The sequence below is a fragment of the Copidosoma floridanum genome, unplaced genomic scaffold (assembly GCF_036245765.1).
Source record: "Copidosoma floridanum isolate Cflo_tuat_1 unplaced genomic scaffold, Cflo_Japanese_pri ptg000020l, whole genome shotgun sequence".
In the NCBI taxonomy this organism is placed as follows: Eukaryota; Metazoa; Arthropoda; class Insecta; order Hymenoptera; family Encyrtidae; genus Copidosoma; species Copidosoma floridanum.
Window position 1 is genome coordinate 273,216 of NW_028321897.1, and position 22,293 is coordinate 295,508.

At 37.1% G+C, this 22,293-nt stretch overlaps 1 protein-coding gene across 1 annotated transcript; it reads right to left on the minus strand.

Moving 5' to 3' along the window:
- Nucleotides 1-1,914: 1,914 nt before the first annotated feature.
- On the minus strand, nucleotides 1,915-21,633 carry LOC149374285 (uncharacterized). The gene is given in 7 exon segments (XM_089593991.1): nucleotides 1,915-4,158; nucleotides 7,108-8,599; nucleotides 10,188-11,030; nucleotides 11,070-13,555; nucleotides 13,747-14,159; nucleotides 21,269-21,463; nucleotides 21,543-21,633. Coding segments are annotated over 6 exon segments (7,521 nt in total). The 5' UTR covers nucleotides 21,312-21,463; nucleotides 21,543-21,633.
- Between the last annotated feature and the right edge of the window lie 660 nt (nucleotides 21,634-22,293).

Genomic DNA, 22,293 nt, shown 5'->3' on the forward strand with positions numbered 1-22,293 from the left:
TTTATATTGCTTTTTTTTATATACATAAAAATTTTACTTGAGTAATTTCTGTCGTATAGAAATGTATTTTGAACGAATTAAACTCATTTCGAAAGAAAAAAAATCATTGCCATTTTAAGATTTTGCCGTAGGTATTCATCATTTTATCTAAAATACACTGTATGCTAAATAAATAATCTGTATAAGTTCTTACAGTAAAAATGTGGATAAAATGAAGAAGGTGCTTATACTTATTATCTGATTGGATTTTTCACTCACACTACCAATTTTCATGTAAAATTTATTCAAATTTTAATTTGACAGCCTCTTTTTCCAAGGTATAAGGAAATTTCTATATTTTAATTATTTATCAGTATTTAAAGGCGCTAATTTTTTTCACACATTAAAAACTGGAGTGTTTAATAAGAATTGATCGATTAATTGTAAGCACTATTATTTATGTAGCAATAGCTCAAAAAAATAAATATATTTATGAAACATACGTTAAGCTATAACCATCCTTCATAGAATATAGAAAATAAGTTATTCTCGTCGAAGTCTGCGGTGCGGGTTACCGGAAACCATTTGCGGAGTTTCGCGTGTACAAAGTTAAGTTGACACATGTACTTACAAAGGAGTATTTTCACATCTTGATTTTTCAATGAGCATAACAATTATACAACATTTTTTATTACAAACTTAAAAGATTTTCTTATATTAGTTATACTACTATTTTGAGAACTTTATTTGGCTACAATAAGAAAAGAATTCGTCCCTTACAGTTATTTTATGAATAATAAATGTAGTTGCTTTACAAATAATTTTTTTGATTGTATTATTATTGTAATAAATTGTGCGCAAAATTCTTTAAAGTTAAAAAAAAATTTTTAAGTAGATATTTAATGTATAGCCACACAAGCAAATTTGTATTTTAATAAAAACGTTATCTTACGTTAGTATAAACCCTATAAGTACAACTTACACAATCGTATCAAATATATATATATATATATATATATATATATATATATATATATATATATATATATATATATATATAATCATCATACTTTAATATTGGGTAGATGATTCACTGTATTGCATAATTGATGAAAATTGATTTAAGTTTCTTATGGTAGCTATTCATACGCATTTTGTATCAGCCTAAGTGTTCGTTCTGTGTAAGTGTAAGTGAGATAGGTATAATATTACATGACATTGACGTAAATTAGGAGCGTTTTTTATTGTGAAAGATTGTATTTCTATCAATGGTCATATAACGCCACTCAGCATTATAATGTAAATTTGTTTGAGTTATTTGAACCTAGTGCACGGATGAAAAATCATAACACTTTTCACTCGCTTGAATTTTTTGTAAAATTTTTTATTTTTAACTCTGTCTCAATGAGTAATTTTTTATTCACGCACTTAAAACTGATTGAAACAAAACGTTTTTAACGTGTAATAAATAATTATAGACATAATCATCTGGATATCAACGTGTAAAAGTGTTGCAGTAAAAGTGGGTTGAAATAATTGGACTTGTGGTGACTTTTATAAAAGTGACGACTTGAATATTTGATAATCATGTTATACACGCAGTGCGTCAAGCTATTTACAATGCAAATAATCCATATATTGTGAAATCTAATGAAACATGAATATTTTTTTACAACTATAGTTAAAGAATTGATTGTACAATATTTTTCAAAGCGCCTTAACATGATGCGTGGCTCAATTAGTCTTATGTAGTATATAAACACAAAAGTATGTACTCTTAAACCTTTCACGTCTTTATTTTCGTAAATAAATCTGAAAAATGCTGAGTTTTTGCGTACCTTATTGATAAAACCCAATCACTCAACTCCTAATACTTTCCTAACCTTTACAAACTCTGAAGTCAACAAACAGATAAAGTTTCAGGCCAGTACTCATTCAAATAGCATCGACGCATTCGCCCTCGTTGTCATTCATTCCCACTTTATCACCTTCGCATTCGTCACCCTCAGCCAAATCCGTGATCCTCACAGAAGTCTTTGACATTGTTGGACCATTGTAATCCTTATCTCCAAAAGCAGCTTCCTGACAACCTTCCGCGTTGCGATGCTTTATGGTCTTGTAAACGTCCTTCTGCATCTGTTCATTATAACTATTGAACACATCACGTGTCTCGTCGCAAACGAAGCTGGTCGTGATTTCAAATTCCCGATTCCAGCTCCAAGTGTCGCATTCGCCGTTGAGTTTCGCCAAGTCCACGACCCGAGGATAACTAACATCCTCGTGCAGGACGCTGCTCGACGATTTTTTGCAGGTTTTCCTCTTCTTCCTTACTCCAGTGGAAGATCTGGTGTCCGCTTTCGAGCTGCGACGCAGCTCCGGTGGATTTTCGTACTCTTCTCCGTGCTCCAGACCCAGCAGCAAGTTTCTACTGTAACACAAGTAGGAGTCCTCGTCTGCGACGGTCTCGCTTCCGGCGACGAGACTCGGGTGGTTAACAGCTAAGCCCGGCGTGGAACGTACGGTCTTTTCCAATAACTTCTTTCCGGACTTGGAGTCACTAGAGCGGCACACCACCTCCTGCCTGTAAGTGAGCTTCACCGGCGTTATCGCGAACTCCAATTTTCGGTTGGTATTAAACATTTTCATGAGGACGTAGACCAGAGTATTGACGTTCGCGCATCTGATGGCATATATGGCTCCGCGACCTCTCGAGAAAAGAGGTGGTCCAGTCCACGATGAGTCGATCGCGTAAAGGGCGTCAGTGGTACGGATGGCTGTCAAGATCTTCCTCCCACACTGGATGAACAGATTCGGCGACCTTTCGAATCCCTGGTTGATGCGAGTGGCTAGACTCGGGTTTTTCTTACTTCCGTAGAGCACGCCGCACATGTCCGAAGCAAACTCGAGACTCCAGAGGTGGGGAGGTATCTTGAGGCACTCGGGAAGGCTAAACTTGTTGCAGTACTCTGAGCAAGTTTTTCGACTCTCCTTGTAAAAATGATCCCCACAGATGACAGCCGAATCCAAAATCACGGAGTCCCACTCAGAAGGATGACAAATGTTCTGCAATGCGAGGGCGACGACTCCGATAGCCGCTTGGATCTTCCCAGCTCTAGTTTCGAATTTAGTGTAGAAAGCACCCACGCTACCCCAAAGCGAGAAAATCATGTTTGGTACTTCTAAAAGGTAGTTTTTTAGCATGGGCTTCTCCTCCATTATAGGGTCTTGCTCGGTATTCAGCTTTTTGCTCATTGTGCTCCTACGGCTTATCAGATGTGTCGCGTGTCTGTAACTCCAGTGGTAGTCCAGATAGTTCCAGACAGGATCCTCCTGGAATTCTTCGTAAGTGGATGGATTCACGGCCTCCACGTGGATCCGATGGATGAAGAATCCTGTCGTTTCTTTGAAGTGATTGATGCACATCTGTTTGGCCATATTGCAAATACTTGCAAAGACGCACAGACAACCGAAACCGTTATCGGCGGTACGACCACGGGTATCCACGCGCTTTCCCTTTTCATCGCATTGGTAGGGATCCAAGTAGTAGTAGCAACTAGTCAACCTCGAGTACCAAAATCCATAGCAACAGTTTGAAAAGTGTATAATACCACTAGTATGCTTTTTAAAAAACTCTTTCAATTGCGCTTTCACAGCTGGATAGAAGACATCGTCGATGCTCTGCTTGTCACTTTGCAGGTTCGTGAGGTCAGACGTGCAGTCACGTAGGTCAAAGACTCGATCGTTTACGGTGACGTCCTTTAATACATGCTCGGTATGGTACTTGGGCTTCTCGAACAATTTGTACATGCTGTCAGCGAATTGTAGAATTTTGTCGATCATTTCTGGCAGTGGATTCTGAATGATGTCTCTTTTCATTATTACGGAGAGGAGAGCAGCAAAGTAGCATCTTTTAACATTTGGTTCTTTAACGGAGTCTCTGTTACTCAAAGCAACGGATCCGAGTATAAAAACGGGTGCTTTGCATTTGTTTATTGGTCGGAATATTGCATAAGAATCCAAAACTTCTTTATCCTTTGTATGGATTTGAGGAACGGTGGTAGATGGCATCATGGACTCGTGCAGACCTTCGAGATCACTGCAATTTGGTCCAATCATCTTTGCGTATGATATTGTAACCATTCGTATAGCAAATGCTGTCTCCTTTGGCTCGTTTATCTCCTGTAATACAATAAATTTATTCTGCAACTGCATTTCATCGTTCATGTAAAAAAAATTGTTTTATTCTGAAGCTCTACAGCCAAAGTAAAAGAAATAAGTAAATAATTGAAGCCATCAATAGTGTGGCGATATCTGGAATTTAAAGCACACTATCTTCCTATGCTTTGCTAAACACATATGTTATAGTGATATAAAGCTACTTTTTCGAAACTCGATTGATGTGCAGAAGTGTCTTATGTCACCAGAGCGAAAAATAGAGACTTTTACAACTGCTCGATTAGTTACAATAATTTTAAAACAAAAATAAATAGGATCAGAGTACTCAATCTACTATGCAGGAAATATATTTTTAATAATGCTTAAAAAAAAAAGTTGTAATACAAGAAAGCTTATACAATTTTGAGAATATTAGCACCTCAAAAATGTGGGTGAAGTGCACTATTGAAAAACAATACCAATTTAGATGGAAAAAAGTATTTTAGTAACTTGTACTAAGTATATGTGTGGGTGAAAAAAATCAGATCATGGTGTGCTATTAAAATATTTTGATGCATTTTCACAAGATTGGTTGTAAGAGAGTTCTATTCATTATGCTGATTTACAGTTTTATCTGAACAATTACAGAATGTAAAACAAGTATTTCATATTGAAAAAGTGTTGATTTCAAAAATTTTGAACAGGAATTTATGGTGTTTTAGACAATTAAAGTTAAGGTTATGGTTATGGTTTTCGGGCACAACAGCATGGTAGAAGTGCTTTATTTCATGAAAAATTTAAAGTTGATTCAATTTACTTAAAAATTGGAAAAGCAAGCAAACTTTTAAAGGTAGCAAATTTTTGTGTTAAAAGTCAATTTTTTCCTGCGCTATACAACATCATAAAGTTAAGATTGGTCAGTACAAAATATGTAGAAAATCAATAACATGGTAATCAGTGATAAGAAACATGAATGAAACCATGTTTTAACTTGCTATTGCACTAAAAATGATTAGTAATATTTTTTTATTAAAACTTAACAATACTCTCTAAGATGCATTGTTTTTTGTATGTTTGTTGAAATGCTTTAGAACTTGCTATTTATTCTAAAAAAATTGTTACCTAACTCGAAAAATTGAAACAAGAAACATTGAATGAATTTAAGTCTAGCAGCCAAAATGTAATGACGGTATTATTAAATACAGTACTTCTATTTTAGGACACTTAAATTAAGGCAGGTACCCCTTTATTTTAATAAATTAGGAAAGTACGTGATTTAGTAGTAAGAGTACTTTAAAGTACAATTTGATATTTGATAGTATGGCTACAACGATTTGATTGCAAGTTTTAGCTTCACAAAAATCAGTTGGTAATTGTTGATAATGTCATTTTTTAAATGTTTTATTATTTCTTGATAACATATAAACCTTTATGCAAGCTTTCATGGAGATATGGAGAAGTTTAGTAAAAAAACTTGTTAATAAATCTCGTAAAAATACGTTATACCTTACAGGCTTGGCGACAGTGCTGTTTTGTCTAGATGCATTTAGCATAAGCCGATAAATTATCTGCTCACGTTTTATTTAATTTGTTTTGACACTCATCGATGATCAATATTTTTTGAGATACTGATGCGTTATTAATTGTATATGTTTTGTTTAATTAGTTTAGCACTATTGTGGTACTCTGTTACATATTTTTTTTCTCTTCTTAAAAATAACAACAAATTTAGCTTGCCGTAAGTGTTTATTTAGCGAAAACTAGCACTGCTACTTTGTAGATCAAACAATCATTCGATAAAAAATTTTGTGAAAATCATGCTGATTCTGGAAATCTAATTAATTATACCTGTATACATTTTATTTCCTGGGTACTAAATGAGTAACAGTATAAATAAGCCTCTTAAAAAAATCTTATTTGAGATCTAGTAACTTTTTTAGTTGCTGATCAAGCAGAAAGTCACAGACCATTCAAGCTTAGGATTTGAATACAATATTCTGTGTTTGAACTTAATACTTTTTAAGAGAGTTGATTTTCTATTACTTTCAAAATGTAACTTGTATTATTTGTAACGTTTGATGCAATCCAAGTATCTAACTTAAATCAAAAGCTCTTAAAATGAAATCTCGATTCGAGGTATAGTATAAAGAATATTTTTCTGAATCCCAACTAAAAATTACACAAAAATCAAGTTTTTTCATAAATTTTAAAAATAATAATTCTATAAAGGAGTTGTGTTTCAGTAGGAATCTCTATCTTATACCAATAGATTTGCATCACGACATATTCATTAATAAAGTTACTTTTACGCAAAATAATAAGAAGAGGCATAAAGCTGGTACTATAAGAAATTATTCAAGCCAAGATTTTTTAATTCATAAAGAACTGAGGCTGAAAAGTTAAAAAACGATAGTTATAGTTGCATCTCAGACTGTAAGCACTTTGGTACCTACTCTAGTTTCAGGATGATGAGTTGCAACTTTTCTTCCTCGATTATGGATTACGGCAAACTGTGGCTTGAATGACTCCTCGAAGTACTAACATTGTGCCACTTCTCATTATTTTCCGTGGAAGTAGCTATAAGCTGCCAGTTAATAAAAATGTGTTGTGCTAAAAGGCTATGTGAGTAAGGTATAGAGACCCTCGCCGATGTACGAAATGTTATTAGGAGATCTAGTCAACGAGCTTTTTACGTAAACCTGAATCTTTCACGACTTTTAACACTAACTATATTTTTAAAACTATTTAAATTCTAATTGAAAAGTGTTTTAAACTCTCTTTTTAACTGTTTTCTTACTACTTTAATTTTATTAGAAGCTGAGTAGCAAGTAAAACAAATGCCCAATTTTTACTGTGTCGTTTTTTGCTGAATTTTTCGTACATTTTTTCTAGAATAAAAGTAAAAGTGCACCACAAGGAAAACTAATATTTTTAATAATAATATTACGTGAAAACAAAAAAACAAAAATTTACCTTGATTATGAGCTTCAGATAATCCTCCATGTCTTCAGACACAATGATCCTGATGTTCTTCGTTGTCCTAACGAACCACCAGGCATACAATTTCGCATTCTTTTTCATCACTCCAACGTGGGCGCTTCCACAAACAAGAATCGCCCCAGAGTAGCACGGAGATTCGAATATTTTCTCCAATGACATGGCCAAGTTCCAGCCCTCGGTCACGTACAGGGTGCCAAAGTGCACCGGTGCAAACGCCACCCGGAAGCTGTAATTCGCAACGCCGAACTCCGTCAACAGGCCGTCCCACATTTGGGGTATCGTAGTGTCCTCGGAAGCGAATACACTGTTCAGAGTGTACTCCCTACTGGCCTCGTACAGAGCTCGAATCGTCTGGACGCTCCATATGGGGGGCTCGTAAATCTGGGACCAAGCCATCACGCACAGGTCCATTGGCTCGGCTACAACCGAGTCCTCGGAGAATTTCCGGTCGTAGAGTACACATCTTTCCAGTGGACTGGCGGCGATGTCACTGTTTTTGAAGGGAGCCAAGACCGGCCGGGTGATGTCGTTTTCCAAGACTTCCACTTCTATCACCGATGCGTTGCAGTTTTTAACAGGTAAGAAACCAGGTGGTTTCGTCTCTAACGACGGCATTTCGGGCTTTTCCTTCGTCCAATCAGCAAGCTCGATCAGGGACTCGGCTTCGGACTCTAGGTCTTCGTCCTCGGATCGATCACAATCCTGAATCGCCTCGGCATCCTGCTCTTGCTTTTCTTTGCAAGACTTGGTTCGCCTCTTCTTTTTGACTCTGCGCTTCTTCTTTTTCTGCTCGAGGTGGCAGATCGAGAGAGTGTAGATTCTGTAAGGCTTTCCAGAGGACTCCCCGGTGTTCTCGACGATCCGATTGACAAACGCTCCGAACTTGCAGATCTTCATGAGACAAGCCCCGCCGCCCTCGCTTGCCCGGCCATTTTCGTCGCAGGAGTAAGGGTCGAACAGGTAAAATATCCCATTGGCCAGCCAAAAGGCGTAGGCCACGTTTCCAAAGACCAATATTCCGGTTTGGTGTTTGCAGAAGAACGACATCAACACTTTTTTGAGCGAGTCGGGCTCGTGGTTTTCTGGATCGGCGTAGCGGACTTGTTTGACGATAACGTTGTAGTGCACATCAAGGACGTGGTAATTCCGGAAAAATCGCGTTATCTTGTAGCGCAGCTTGCACGTGCAGCTGCCGATTTTGTTGGCAGCGAAGATGAAGCGGTCGAGTACGGTGCTGCGAAAATCGTAGATTTCCATGTTGATTTTTGCAAGGATGCAGATCATAGCTGCAAAGTAGCACGACTTGTAGTGCTCTTCTTCCCTCGTCTCCCGGTCTTCTAGGGACATGCTTGCTCTTATCACGCCGATTTCTTCATTGTCCGTTGTAGAGAAGCCACATGGCTCGGGGTCAAGTGGGAATCCATCCTCCGCTTGAGCAACAGTGGTTTTCTTTTCCATGGTCTCGCTTGGTTCTTCGTTGCGTGTCTTTGTGTTTGAGTAAAAATTATTTTTTACAAGTCTTTTACCATACTAAGCGTAATAAAATAAGCAAAAAGATTTTTTCTGAGAGTAAAATGTGATTTTTTATTTCTTAAAAAAATAAGTAAATACTATCATTCGAAAACAACTAGCTCTTCTTTTTTTGTAAAAATGGACTGTCATATATGTTTCGATTAAAAAAAATATCATGCAATAGAACATGAGAATACGATTATTTCTTTTTACAGGGAGATCAGTGCATCTTCGTTTTTGACCATAGTATGATTTAACTTTAGTGTAATGCTTATTATTTTGTCAAACTATATCCTACATGCCTAATTATAAAGTTTTATTTGTTGATAGAACTGATACTCAGGAGTGCCTTATAGTTTTTCCAGAGCAAAAAATGTAAGTGCCCTGGAAACTTGTAGTTTTGGAAAAAAAAAAAAAACAATTGCGATCGTGGACCTCGGTGTCAGGGGCGTATATGTATGTATGCAAGTATGTATAGGCGTAATCGAATTTTTTCTAACTCATGCAGTTTTTGTCGCATATAAAATTGGGTGGAAATTTAAGAGAAAGCTTTGTCTTTTATATCTAACATGATGGTTTGTAATCGGCAAAACTTCCTGTTACAAAAAAAAAGTCATTTTACGATAATATTTTTAGCGAAAAAAAACATTATTTAGCTATAACTTTGTGACGTGATATTTTCAAGGTTTGCCATGAAAAACGTAGTTGTAGATATTATTGAATTCAAAACTTTTTTGTATCTAATATTTTCGTCCAGGATGTAACTCAAACATTTTGTGAGCTAAAATTCTCAAAAATTATCAAAATATAGTTTTTCCCTATCTAACTTATTTGTTTTATTAAAATGTGTCATGCTTGTCATAATAAAATTAAACATAACTGTAAATCTAATGGAAATGAGATACAACTCACAAATAGTGCTCGTAAAATGAATATAAAGTCGTTTTCCTCTATCCAATTTAGTTATAATATCTTATTGGCACTCTAAATCGCAAAAATATCGAAAAATCACGAATTAATAGTTTTTTCTTATCCAACTTATTCAGTTTACATTTTAAATTGCCAAGTTAATGTAAAACTTATTGATCTCTAAAAAATATAAATTTATTGTTACAAAAACTTTTTCCTGCAAGATAAAATTAAAGTCATAAATCGCAAAAAAAAAGATAAAATAATAGCTTGTTCAGAATACATACGATTGACTCTCAAGGCGAAGCCAAGGGCGATAATCGTTGTATTTTGAGGCTTTCTTCTCTTCGTCTCGTGAGATGTATAAATTTTTTCAAACCTCTGCACCGAAAATTACTAACTGTCCAAACAGTGTGGTAATAACAATAATACACTCCCTCATACATCAGTCATGCCTTATAATATGCAAAACACACAGTTTTCGCATAAATTTAGCCACTTGTTTTTACATAAATTTCTACATGAAAAAAAAATTGTGTTCTTAGCATTGAAAAAACAACCTAAAATTGATGCTGAACTGTGAAAAAAGTACCGTCATGCATTCTTTGGCTCTCAAGATAAATCCTTTAAACTCATTTCATAAGATTTTTGTCAGTAATTCAACGCGTTGAGCGCTTACCTTTTCGTCAAGCCCCTTAAAACCAGGCAGCAACAACTCCAACAAAATGTTCTCAGTATCGCAAACGATTTTTTTCAGAAGAACGTCTTCCTTTTCTTTAACGGAAAGCGGGCAGGTCCTCTGTCGTTTGTCAGGGCACTCGCGCAGCTTAGGTTTGAATTTTGGTGTCATGATGCATGGACCGAGTGGAACGATTGACGGCAAGATCAGGCCCGTCGACTTGTCTGGCACTTCCCCGGGAACCATAGAGACTTTTTCCAATTTTTGTTTTCTGCAGCTCTCCTCTTTTTGATTATCAACTTCTTTATCCTGGATGTACTTTTCATCGATCGCTCGAATGGGCGTCAGTCCAGTAGGCAAGCTGTGCGAGAATAAATACTTTTTTGGTGGTAATGTGATAAGCTTTGTCTTCTCCCCGCTGTCGGTAACATTGACAGTGGCATCCTGCTCTGTCGACTGTGGTAAGTTGTTCATCTCTTTAATTGCCAATCTCGAATCTATCGAGAACCTTGATAAGAGAGAGTGCATTGATTTTACGGCCACTTTGGCGTCCAAGAGCTCGCACAAGTTCTTCTGGGGTGGCGTGACGAAGGGCGGAGTTTGCCTGTACTTTAACTTTTCGTAAAACACGTCAAGAGCCCTATTGTATTTCACGCTCTCGTTGTCACCCTGAACTTTCACGACGCCCGTGATAAGAGAAAGGTTCAACCTCGTCGGTGGGTCTAGCTGTTGGGGCTCCTTAGGTCTACAGAATAGATTCATCAGATCGTCAAACTGTCTTTCCAGTTCCTTCTCACTTCCTCCCGAGCACAAACTATCCTCGGCGGCGGCTGACGACCTCCGTCGGTAAGAGTAGTCCTTCACGCATTGCACCTCCTCTTCTTCGTTCGCTCCATCACCATCTTCGCCGTCGTTCCAATCTTCGCCATGCACGTTCGAGCTCTTTCTTCCCTTCCGGCCACCCTGGATTTCGCGGAGATCAGCGTCGGTAACCGGCAAGAACTTGGTCACGTACTTTTCAAATGGCTCGAGTTCTAAAATGTCATTGGACAGGTCTTCGGGCGCCTCGCTTTCAGCCTCACCAGCTGAGTGCACTGACAGCTTCACGTAGTGCAGGGCAAAGTGGTAGTCGTTGAACTCGAACACGCCATAAAGAAAGTTGACAAGCTCTACCACGCTATCAACGACCACAAGAGTGGAAGGTCCTAGGTTGTCCCGCCAGCCACAACCATCGTCACCGTAGGGATTAAAGGTAAAGTATTTCTTCTCCTCCAGCCAAACGCCGTAGGACAGCCTCCCGTTCTCTATAATCAGCTCATCGAACATCTCAAAGTAGCGTTCCAGGGCTTCTCCAAGATTCGCCAGTGGGTTGCACTCACCCTCGACGACCCGCATCCTATACGCCACTGTAACATCAGCCTCGCCGATGTCTAGCGTATTGGGTAGCATGGAAAGATCCATGTGGTTCAGTCCAAGTGCGAGGATGCTCCTTGACTTCTCCGACGCATACAGGCTCTCGGCAATTGTTTGGCTATCGAAGGGCTTCTCATCCCCACCTCCACGTATCCAGAAAACCACCCGCTCGTAGGCTACATTAGCATCCTTGACCACCAAGTCGAGGTCAGCGCTCGACCAGCTGGCTGGGTTTAACAGCTTTGCCCTTGCAATCGCAGCCAAAGCTATCACCAAGCCCTGTCTTCCCCGGCTGGACTCAATAAACTCCGGGCTGAGGCAGTTTTGGGTTCCGTGCAGTGCTAGCCTGTGGGGGCTGACGATCTTGTACCCTGTGGTAGTGTCAGAACTGTCCTGGTCCTCGCGAAACGGGCAGTAGGTGTCGACAAACCTTTCAACTTGGTGCATCGTCTCTGGGAACTGGACCCTCTCGCTGCGCACTGTCTGACCCTCGTTCCGTGGTCGGGGCTGTCCATCCTCTGGTTTCGAGCATTCGTCCACTTCGGCTGGATCCGGCGTTGGAGGAGGCGGTCGGCGATTAACCCCTTTTTGTCGGTAGACCACCTTGTCGTCTGGGCTTGTCTTGACGTAGAGGATGTCAAGCCCATGGATAATAAAGGGATCCTTGTCCTTGCTCTCTGTGTTCTCAAGTATCACTTCCACCAGCTGGTCTATCGAGGCGTTCATCGTGACACAGGCCACGGCCGTGGCGTAGCTTTTCATACTGTCAGGATCCTTAGGGTCACCGACAACACGGAAACCGTCGCTGTCGCAACCAAATGGGTCAAAGAGATAGTACTTGTCATCCTCACTCCAGATGGCAAAAAAGGTCTTTTTGATCTCTAGCACGCCAGCCACCTCGTGCTCGAAAAAGTCCCGCAGACCCGAGTTTAATGCTGCCTTGCCCTTCTTACCCTGGCCCGGCACCACGTTCTCGCGCACCTTGATCTTCGCCACGTATACGCCAAGGACAAAGTCGCAAAGGAGCTCGTCGATTCTCAGCGCAAAGGACTCGGTCAGTGGCTTGCCGAGAACCCTTGCCAAGTCAGTCAAATACACGTGTGACTGGTTGAAAATTAAGTCGAGAACGGTGCTTGTCCACTTCCTAGAGTACAGCAGCTTCGAGTAAACCAGAGCTGCCACGGCAAGGACAAGGTGGCCGCGACCGTGGAATTGTTCAGGCAGCTGAGGGTGCTGGAGGTGAAGTGAGCCTCGAACGACCGCACGGTACTTCTCCCTGACCAGGTAGCCATTCGGCCAGGGCCGGGGCTCTTTAGCTACACCAGAGGGCTCGTCAGGCACATCGGAGAGCTTCTTCACGCTTTCGATCCCGAGACCGTACAAGACAAAAGGCTCGGTGCCGACAAGTCCGCTCTTTTCAAGAATGACAAATAGGACTCCAGCCAGATTTTCCAAGATGATAAGCTTGGCCGCGCCCTCCTCTTCGTCGGGCTCTACAACGTCGCAGCTGTCGAGTCTTGGCTGGGCGTCGAAGAGATAGTAATAATTCGGACCCTTCCACAGAGCGACGTTGAGGACGGGTGACGTAAGGATGCCGGCGTCGTAGGTCTCAAAGAACCGTTGCAGCGCTACAGCTACGTGGAGCTCCCGGGGTGACTCGGACTTGAAAGTGCCAACGTAGATAGGGTCGTCTACTCTTATGGTCACCCGGTGGCTCCCTTTGATGTCAAGCACACGCTTCAGATCCCGCAAAGTTACTGTTTTTCGGTCACTCGTCGTGATGAGTTTGTAGGACTCGCCAAAGTAGGTGTCCCCGTCCTCCACCACGCGGTCAATTAAGACCTCGTTCCAGCAAGGTGGCTCCACCAGCCGGGAGGTCGCAATCGCTGCCACGGCTGCGGCTGGGCCCTTGAAATGGAGAAGTATTCGGTAAACTTGGCTTTCCCTTATTATACTTTGGTGTTGAACAATTGTACGTCAGATGTGATTGCTTTTTCTAATGTTTTATAAAGCTCAAGTTTTAATCGAACTCAACCTATTTCATGCGAGCAGAGACTCAAAAAAGTTGAAAAGCACGAACATAATTTTTATATATTTACCTGATACCCTCGTGACAGAGGCGAGAACTTTTGCATGTTCATATGAGTCGATCCCGAGCGTATTCCGTACTTCATGCATTGCGGGAGTGTAGTCTCGATTTTAGTCAACGAAAGCGTATCGTCGGCTAAATTCAGTTTTTCCATAACCCTCAGGTACTCCCCTTCGAGGTCTTTTCTGCAATCCTCGCTCTGGTGCAAGATGCCATTGTCACTGTTGAATTTTCCGAAGTTCGCGAACTGAACTATGTCGGAATCCGTATCGGACAAGATTCGGTCGCACTTGCAGATCCTCTCGATTCTTTCTCGGGCTGCTTCTCTTGCATCATTAGCCACGATGGGGCTGGAGTTGCGATTGTCTTTGTTGTCGGTGACACTCTTGCGCTTTGCCATTGGGTTGTTGGGTTTTGCGGTTCCTGAATCGATACGATATTTTTACCATTATGATAGTTGAGCAACAGTGGAAGGTAACGATGAACTTACTGCTTTGTATTTAATTTTTAATACCAAAAGTTTTTTAAAGTTGCAGGAATTTTTATCGTATTTTTACATTTTCTTGAAAGGTTAAGTACGAAAACTTGTGAATTTACAGATAGGTTGGACGGCCGAAAAAAACGTTAGTGTTATGACATTTTTTAATCTAGTGTGAAAACAGCTATCAAAATAACCATCTCTATATTGATGTTTATTTTCGATTCTTTGACCCATTCAGCTAAATTCACCCCGAAAAAATAATCTGTAACTGTATCATTAGGCTTACCGTATTCAAAATTTTTTTTTTTTATTTTAAACACACAAAAATCTTTCATACGTTCATAGCTTTCAGTACATAAACAAACATTTTTTTTAATAATTAAAATTTAAGAAAAGAAAATTAACATTTTCATTCTTTGAACCAGTAGTACATTCTGATATGCAGGTAAGATAGAATAATAGTCAAAAAAAATTTTCTGCGAATTTAGTGAAAAACATTGAGTATTTTTTTGATCTTACTCGTTAATATTAAAAGCAAAAAAAAAGTAAAGTAAAAACAATAACAGATAAAATGCAAATTATTTTTTTATTTTTGAATAGGTTAGAAATAATATAGAGTGGTAATTGACAAGTACAAAGTTGAAAGAAAGCCTATATTATACAACAGTTTTCACATTTTAATCATTCGAGCACCCTTTTTGAAGAGCCGTCCAATTTGTATTGTTAATTTTCATTTATCTACATGTCTAATAATCAAAGCTCTTCAAAAAGAGTAAGTTTTTTGTGTTGCAAAAAGTACTTTTGGAAATAAAAACGAAAAAATCAAGCACTACAGTAACAATAAAAAAAGTGCTATTCTCCTCAGTGTATCTGGTTCTTTGACCATTCAGAGTAAAAAATGGACTCTATCAACAACAAGTTTGCAAAAATTTTAACGAATTTTCTCTAATTTGCATGTTCATGAATAAAAATATGATGTTATTGAAAAAATTTTTTTTTTTAACCTTTTAAATCGATTGCCACATTAATTTAATATGTTTTGAATATCGTACAAGTAACAAAGTAAACACAGCGGGTACTACTAGCTTACGTAAAGCTTCACGTGGAGATTTTTTGAAAAACGAGATCACGATGGTTACGGCAGAGTAGATAAGCGCGATTTTTTCATCATCAACATCGCCACGTGTTCCCTGTCCCATCCGTCACAAAAACGTGAGATGAGCGGTATTATTCTCGTTTGACAGGCATACTAGATCGAAAAAGGAAATTCACCACTGCACGAGAGGCTGATTTTTTCCGATTTGCGACTTCATCAATCGAAAAGAGATAAGAGGAGCTCATGTGTCGCGAGTCGGAGCCAACAAAAAAAATGCGCAAAGCACCAGTGGCCACTAGCTGTTGCGAGTACAGAGCCAAGATGAGAGAGAAGAGGAGGAAGGCAAGACTCGAAAAGAGGAAGCTCCGCGTGACCGATGCGTGTGAAAATAGCGTCAGAAGCGACGATTGCCCGGGTAAAAATAGTTCAGCGCTACCTATATTGTGTATCGATGGCGAGGAATCACGTTTGGGAATCGCAGAGTCTATAATCTTGTTTTGGTTTGTTTGTCAAATTTTTAAGAGACGCGAGCTGTTTGTAGCACTTATCTGAGTCACATTTTTACTCGCGTTGCTGGAAAAATTGTTCAATCTGCACGATAATCAATCGCTTCAGAGATACTAAGAATGTAAATAATAACAAGTTCGTTTTCATCACAAATTTATAGATAAATGATTTTACTTTTTTTTATTTTTGTACTATGGTGTACTGACTTTCTGTGGACGTGTGCACTGTCTTTATTTATTTTACGTTTTTGATAGTTTTTATCACATAGTATCCTGTCATCATATATTTTTTTCTCACTTTTTGATGTCATAACATGTCTTTTAATATTCACTTTATATCTTGTAACTTCCCGGTCACGCAGGATTGACTATCAAGATAACTAATCGATTTCTATTTTCATTAGAGAAACGAAAAAACCAGACAAACTCACCGGATTGTCATGAATTGGACAACAAAAGTAGAATCATCAAAAAGCCTGATACGTGTTTCCCAGGTGCCAACATTGTTAAGAACCGTATGAAGCCACATTATACTGAAAGAGAAAAATATACTGATGTTCGGCACATTCTTTGCGTTTTGGAGTCAGAGGATGTTTTGAAAATAATAAACTTGCGTGAAATACGAGAAAAGACCAAGAAAATTGAAGACCTGTGCGATGAAAATAATGGTAATAATCAAGAGTATTTTTAATTTTCATTTTTCTCTCTCATTATATAGGATAACAGGGGTATAGGATTACAACTACTGCTCTCATTATAGTTGATTTAACAAAGTTTTAAGTAGTTTTTCTAAATTTACATGAAACTAAAAGGAATTTTCCATATCGATTGACATCGATGTCAACAAGAATTTTAAATAGCTTGCCACGTAGCCATTCGGTCAGTCGAACACAATTAGTTTTGAAATCTTTCCAATTACTTAAGATAAAAATTTTGATACATATATATAAAATATCTAATTCATCTTGGAATGATTGTTTTCGTATCTGGTAGCGCATGACAGGCCCAAAGAGCTTTTTGTGCTTGACCCGGTTGTATGTGTACTAGGTGCGAAGAGAATTGTTCCTACTAAGGGCGCAGTAAACCGACGATAAAAAAAATGTTTAAAGACAAATTGCTTTTCATCAATACGTACAAAATAATACTTAGGAAAGTTTTTGCACAAAATTTTAAAAAATGTAATTTTCTTATATTCTTATTATGCTTGTTGGTTCGTTAGAAATGATAAGTGAACAAATTTCAAAACAAACACTGCGAACTTATCTTTCAAAACAGGGCTGATACAATGTTAGTGATTTTAATTTTAAGCTTATGCCATGATTTTTGTTTTATAAAATACCGTAAGAACATTGTTAAGTCATACCTCTAGTAAAATACAATAAGGCGTATTTTTTTTTTAATTTTTACTTTTTTGCGGTAAAAATAATTGCTACAAGACTCTAAAATACAAATAATAGCGCCTTTTGAAATCTACTTTTTATTGGTATCCCAGAAAAATCATAAGTCAAAACTGTTGAAGAAAAACTTGTTTCCCATACTAATTGATTTTAGAAAAATTTATTCGTGGTATAAGAAATTTTTTTGTTGTATTTATTATCTCAAAAGAAGACCAATGAACAACAAAGAAAAAATAATAATTTTAATCGATAATCGAAAAAAACCATGATAACAAATTTAGAAATTAACGTTGACTGAACCATAGCAAGTGTACACAGTAAAAAGTTTTTATAATTTTACTACACTGTTGTATGGAAACATCTGTTGTATGGATAAATATACCTGCGAATGTCAAACATCGAAATATTTTCAACGCTAATGGCAAAATTACTAAAAAATTTTGTTCAGTGTAATCACACGATTTTTCTGAGTGAAGTCTATGAGTTCGTGATTTGATCTCAAATGAAACAAAACGCCAACTTTCAAAGCGTGCTAGCGCACTAATGACATTTTTTGTAGTGATAACACACGAAGCAAATATCTTTAAAGTTGTGTTATATTTCTCATTGAAAAATGGTTTTTTTTTTTGTAAAATAATTAAACCTTATCTAGCTAATGTTAAAATACCTATTTCTGTAGTTAGAAAATCTTATTCCCATAAATTTTCAACAAATATCCTTTTGTTGATTTTAAACATTTTTCGATGTAGGTCCATGAATTCACCATTTCTTATTATACAAATTGTAAAGTCTGGGCATAATAAACAAGGTGGATCAAGTAAATCGTTTCAAATTCAAAATTTTTAATTTATTACTTTTTTTTTCAAGGGTAATTCAACAAAATTGTTATTTATACACAAGAAATAACTTCATACTTAATGACACCTACTTTATTTTCGGAAAAATTAAAACTTTTGTATTAAGCCATCCACACATTAACTGTTAATGATCCAGTACTTATTTTTAAATTCATGTTTTAAGTGTTAATACATATAGCAGAATGTATAGGAATAAAAAAAAGTAATCTTTTTATCGGTGAATTAATTTTATGTAAGTACCTTCAAAACATTATGTTTAGTTTAGGTGCTAAAGCGACGCCACCTACAAAATTTGTGTCTAATTTAAAGTATTCGTACTATGCTAAATGCATTTTTTATCATATGACTTTCCTTACCAGATTTAGTTCTCCCACAAATTATAACTTGTTATTGGGGAGCAAGAGTTTCAAAAAATTAATCAAAAAAAATTACTAAATTTTTTTATTTTCTCATTGTAAAGAAGAAAGAGTACTTCTTTGTAATTAAAGTTAAGTAAAAATCAAACAGCGTGGTCGAGTTACATGCCAATTTTAGCAGAATAAAGTATGTACATATCGTACCTTCATAAACATCTATGTTGGCCTTCTGAAGTTTTTGAATTTATAAAAAAATACCAAATAGCCCTGTACGCTCGATATTTTCAGTAGTTCGACATACTTAGCGGTACGTTAAAAATTGTGGTCTACACAGAAAATCCGAACAAGTACGGTTTTGAAACATTGTTTTTACTAAGTTATACTAAACATATAAGTAATTCTGATGTTTATATTTTCCATATGGAAAAACATAAAAAGTTTGTGTCTTCTGACAAAGATCTGATGTGCCTCTCACAGAGCATGCATGTAATTTTACAGGTTTATTGAGTTGCTGTGGGGGGGGGGAAGGGGGGTGGACGGCATAAGATATTTAAGGCTGTTTTATTATGTCAGCTGTCTGAAACAGCATGGCTCAATATTTTTACTTTTTTTTTCTCACAACAAGACAAAATTAATATTTAAACTATTTTTTTTGTTGCCAAAAATCCCAAGAACTTGTTTATTGTAAGCTGTTCCACGTATGGGATATAACTTTTAAAGCGTTCAAATGTACCTTTACCTCATATCGTTGAAAAGGTATGCTTAGAGTTTTTTAATTAGAAGTAGTGGTTGTAAATCCTGTTACTTTATTATTATTTGGCTTATAACAATAATTATTATTTACATAAATCTTTTTTTTTTTTTTTTCAAGAAAAAACTGATAAAAAGATTTTCACCAAAATAACAGAGGAACATAAAAAACTTAAAACTCCTAATATTTATGAAGAACAGATAAAATGGAAGGACAAAAACTCCAAAGAATTACAAAATAGAGACGAATGTTCTTCGATATGTTCTGTTGATAGTATCATAAATCTAGCTGGTATGTTTTCATAATTCTTCTTCAATACAGACATATTATGAAAAATGTGAGTTATGTATATGAATATCAAGAGTTTGTTCTTATGAAACATTAATTTCGAATTCTTTCTGTTACAAGACTTCGCGTTAACGAAAAAAGAAATTGACAGTATCGAATGTAGTCGACGAACAAAACTTGTACAAAAGAACGATGCTTAAAGTAAAGGTGCGGATTCTATGCAAGTTGGAGACGATGTTCACCGAGAAGAAAATTTATCGCAATGTGCTACGAAAAAAAATCAGTAAATGAAATAAAACAAAAATAAAAACCTGTAACTATGAATTTTTTTCTGTATAATTTTAACTCAAATAGAGAAGAAGAAAAAAAGGCATGCATTACAAACCAATTTTTTTGCTCATTCTACTCAATGTTTTAAAAGTTTGTTATCTCATCTCACTTACATATAAAGCAAAGTTCCAAAAGTTATAATCAAAAACTATTTAACCGATTTTGATGAAATTTTGCATACTGATTCTTGACACTTTCTATATGGTTTTAATAATTTTTTTTCTTACATAACGTCTCCAACGTCTCCAACAACCAGGAAACGCTGAAAAAGAGCATTACAGCTAGTTCTAGTTCAGAGCGTTATGGTTTTTGCCCCGATTAAGCAGTCTGGTGCTACAACAGCAGGTCAGAGAAGACTACACTGAGGTATCCAGGCAGTCATGTATACTGGAAACTTCAGTTGAGAAAGAGGAATTGCAAGAGGCAATGGGAAGGAAAACTTTAAATGCTTCAAATGTATACAATTTTATGCGTTAAAAACCTGACACAGAACATCAATCAAGATCGAAATATTAGCATCAAAATTGATAAATAAGTAATCCCTTAAGTCACAAATCAGCTATCATCAATTACAACTCTAACATTGATTACTCAAATCTTTAAGCTGTTCAAATAGGTGGGACAATGTGTATGAGTATTCATTTAGGTGCTAAAAAAAAATATTAGACTCTAGGACTTTGTTGCTCTGATAAAAAAGTTTTAAGATTGAAAAAAAATTTTTAATTATATATTTCGTATAAGTTTTAAACTATTACAGCTTTAACGAATAGCCTTTTCCATGTATCATAGTGTAAAAAGTGCAAATCAATGGCCATTTTTAGGCCCAACAACTATTTCATGGCGTAAGGAGCGCACGTTACTGTTCAGCATGCATGGGTTCCGAACAAAAAATTTTTAATAAGAACTTTTTTTATTCTGAAAAGCGTCAATAATAGATGCAAAATTTTTAACTGAAAACGTTTAAGATTGCGTGTCAACACAATAAGGTGATCCATTCATTGAATCTTGGGTGAAGCTGAGACGGGCCTGCTAATTTTTAAGAAACGTATATAATAATGATTAGGGCTGCCGCAAGATTCAAGAAATTATTAGACACGGTCAAAAACTGGTAAGATACCTCATGATGTTTCTGATACTATTTTTGACATTCTTAATTTTTGAATTACAGTAGTTTTCGCGTGAAAATCAGGGCATTCTAACCATTTTAATAATTTATAGCTCTTAAATCGTACAATCGACTCGCAGTTTGCGTTGTTAAAAAAGTAAAAATGGAGGAATATTTAATTTAACGAAATGAACCCCTCGCGCAAAAAGACTATGTCCTTAATAGAAAAACAAACAAAATAACTAGGTTCAGATTTGAGTGCGTATTTTAATTACTGACGTTTCTAACATTTCTGACATATTTCTGACGTTTCTGACAAGTATGTGTCAATAACCTCCGAGTCACATCGGAAGTCAGGAACCCACCACTGTGAACATATGCATATGTCATGACCTGGCTTACGGTCATAGACTACGGAAAAGTAGATGGCTCCATCCTCTGGTTTACTCCGGGTTGTGAGTCCGTCACCTGATTAGGCACTAACGTACCAGGTCAATCGAATCTTGGGAAGTCGGTCCTTGGTTGCTCTAGTTCTCGGTGATATTCCAATGAGTGGAGTCCTAATGAGGTAAAAAACGAATTTATCTCAGGAGGTGACGTTCAGGTATCTTGAACACACTTAAAAATACGATTACTCACTTGAAATTACCGTGATCGATCACGAAACAACTACAGATGAAATACTCGCCGTAGATTTTTGGAGGGGGCGCTAATGTAGAGCATCGCAAGCTCTGCCTGTAACAGAATCTCAATTCCAACTAACTACTGCGGAAAAATCCAATGCCTTTTATACCCTGCGAGTCATGTCAAAAGTCACGTAGGACACTTGATTGTCCTAATTTGTCCTTGAATTTGAATGAAGCTGTTGTTTTGGGAATCCCTTAAAAAGTATGAGTGGCCGTAAACTCAAGGCCAAGCTTATCTTGATTGAGGTGAGTCATGCCAGTAGTTACGCAATCTACTTGTTTACGTAAAAGGCCCGTTATTTTGAAGGCCAAGCTTATTTTTATTTAGGATGAGTCATGCTACTTGTTTACGTTAAGGGTTCAGTAGTTTGAAGGCCAAGCTTGCTTATGCCTGAAACCAAAGAAAATCGATTCCCGAATTTTTGGAAGGCTTTTGTTTAGTTGGAAAAGTTCTTTTCTCATTGTTATTAATGCCTTTTTAATCTCAATTATTGCAATATTTTTAATCATTATTATTCTGAGTATTATTGTAAATTAAATAGATTAATTTTTCGTGCCAGGTCAAGAGAGCGCTACTGTCGCGTACATCTATGGATTAACGGATATGATAATTTACTAACAGCCCCCTCCTACTAAAAAACGCGATCCCTTGGTTCGTGCTTTTCAAATTTTCGTGCTTCAGTAGTTTTTTAATTTCTGAGTTC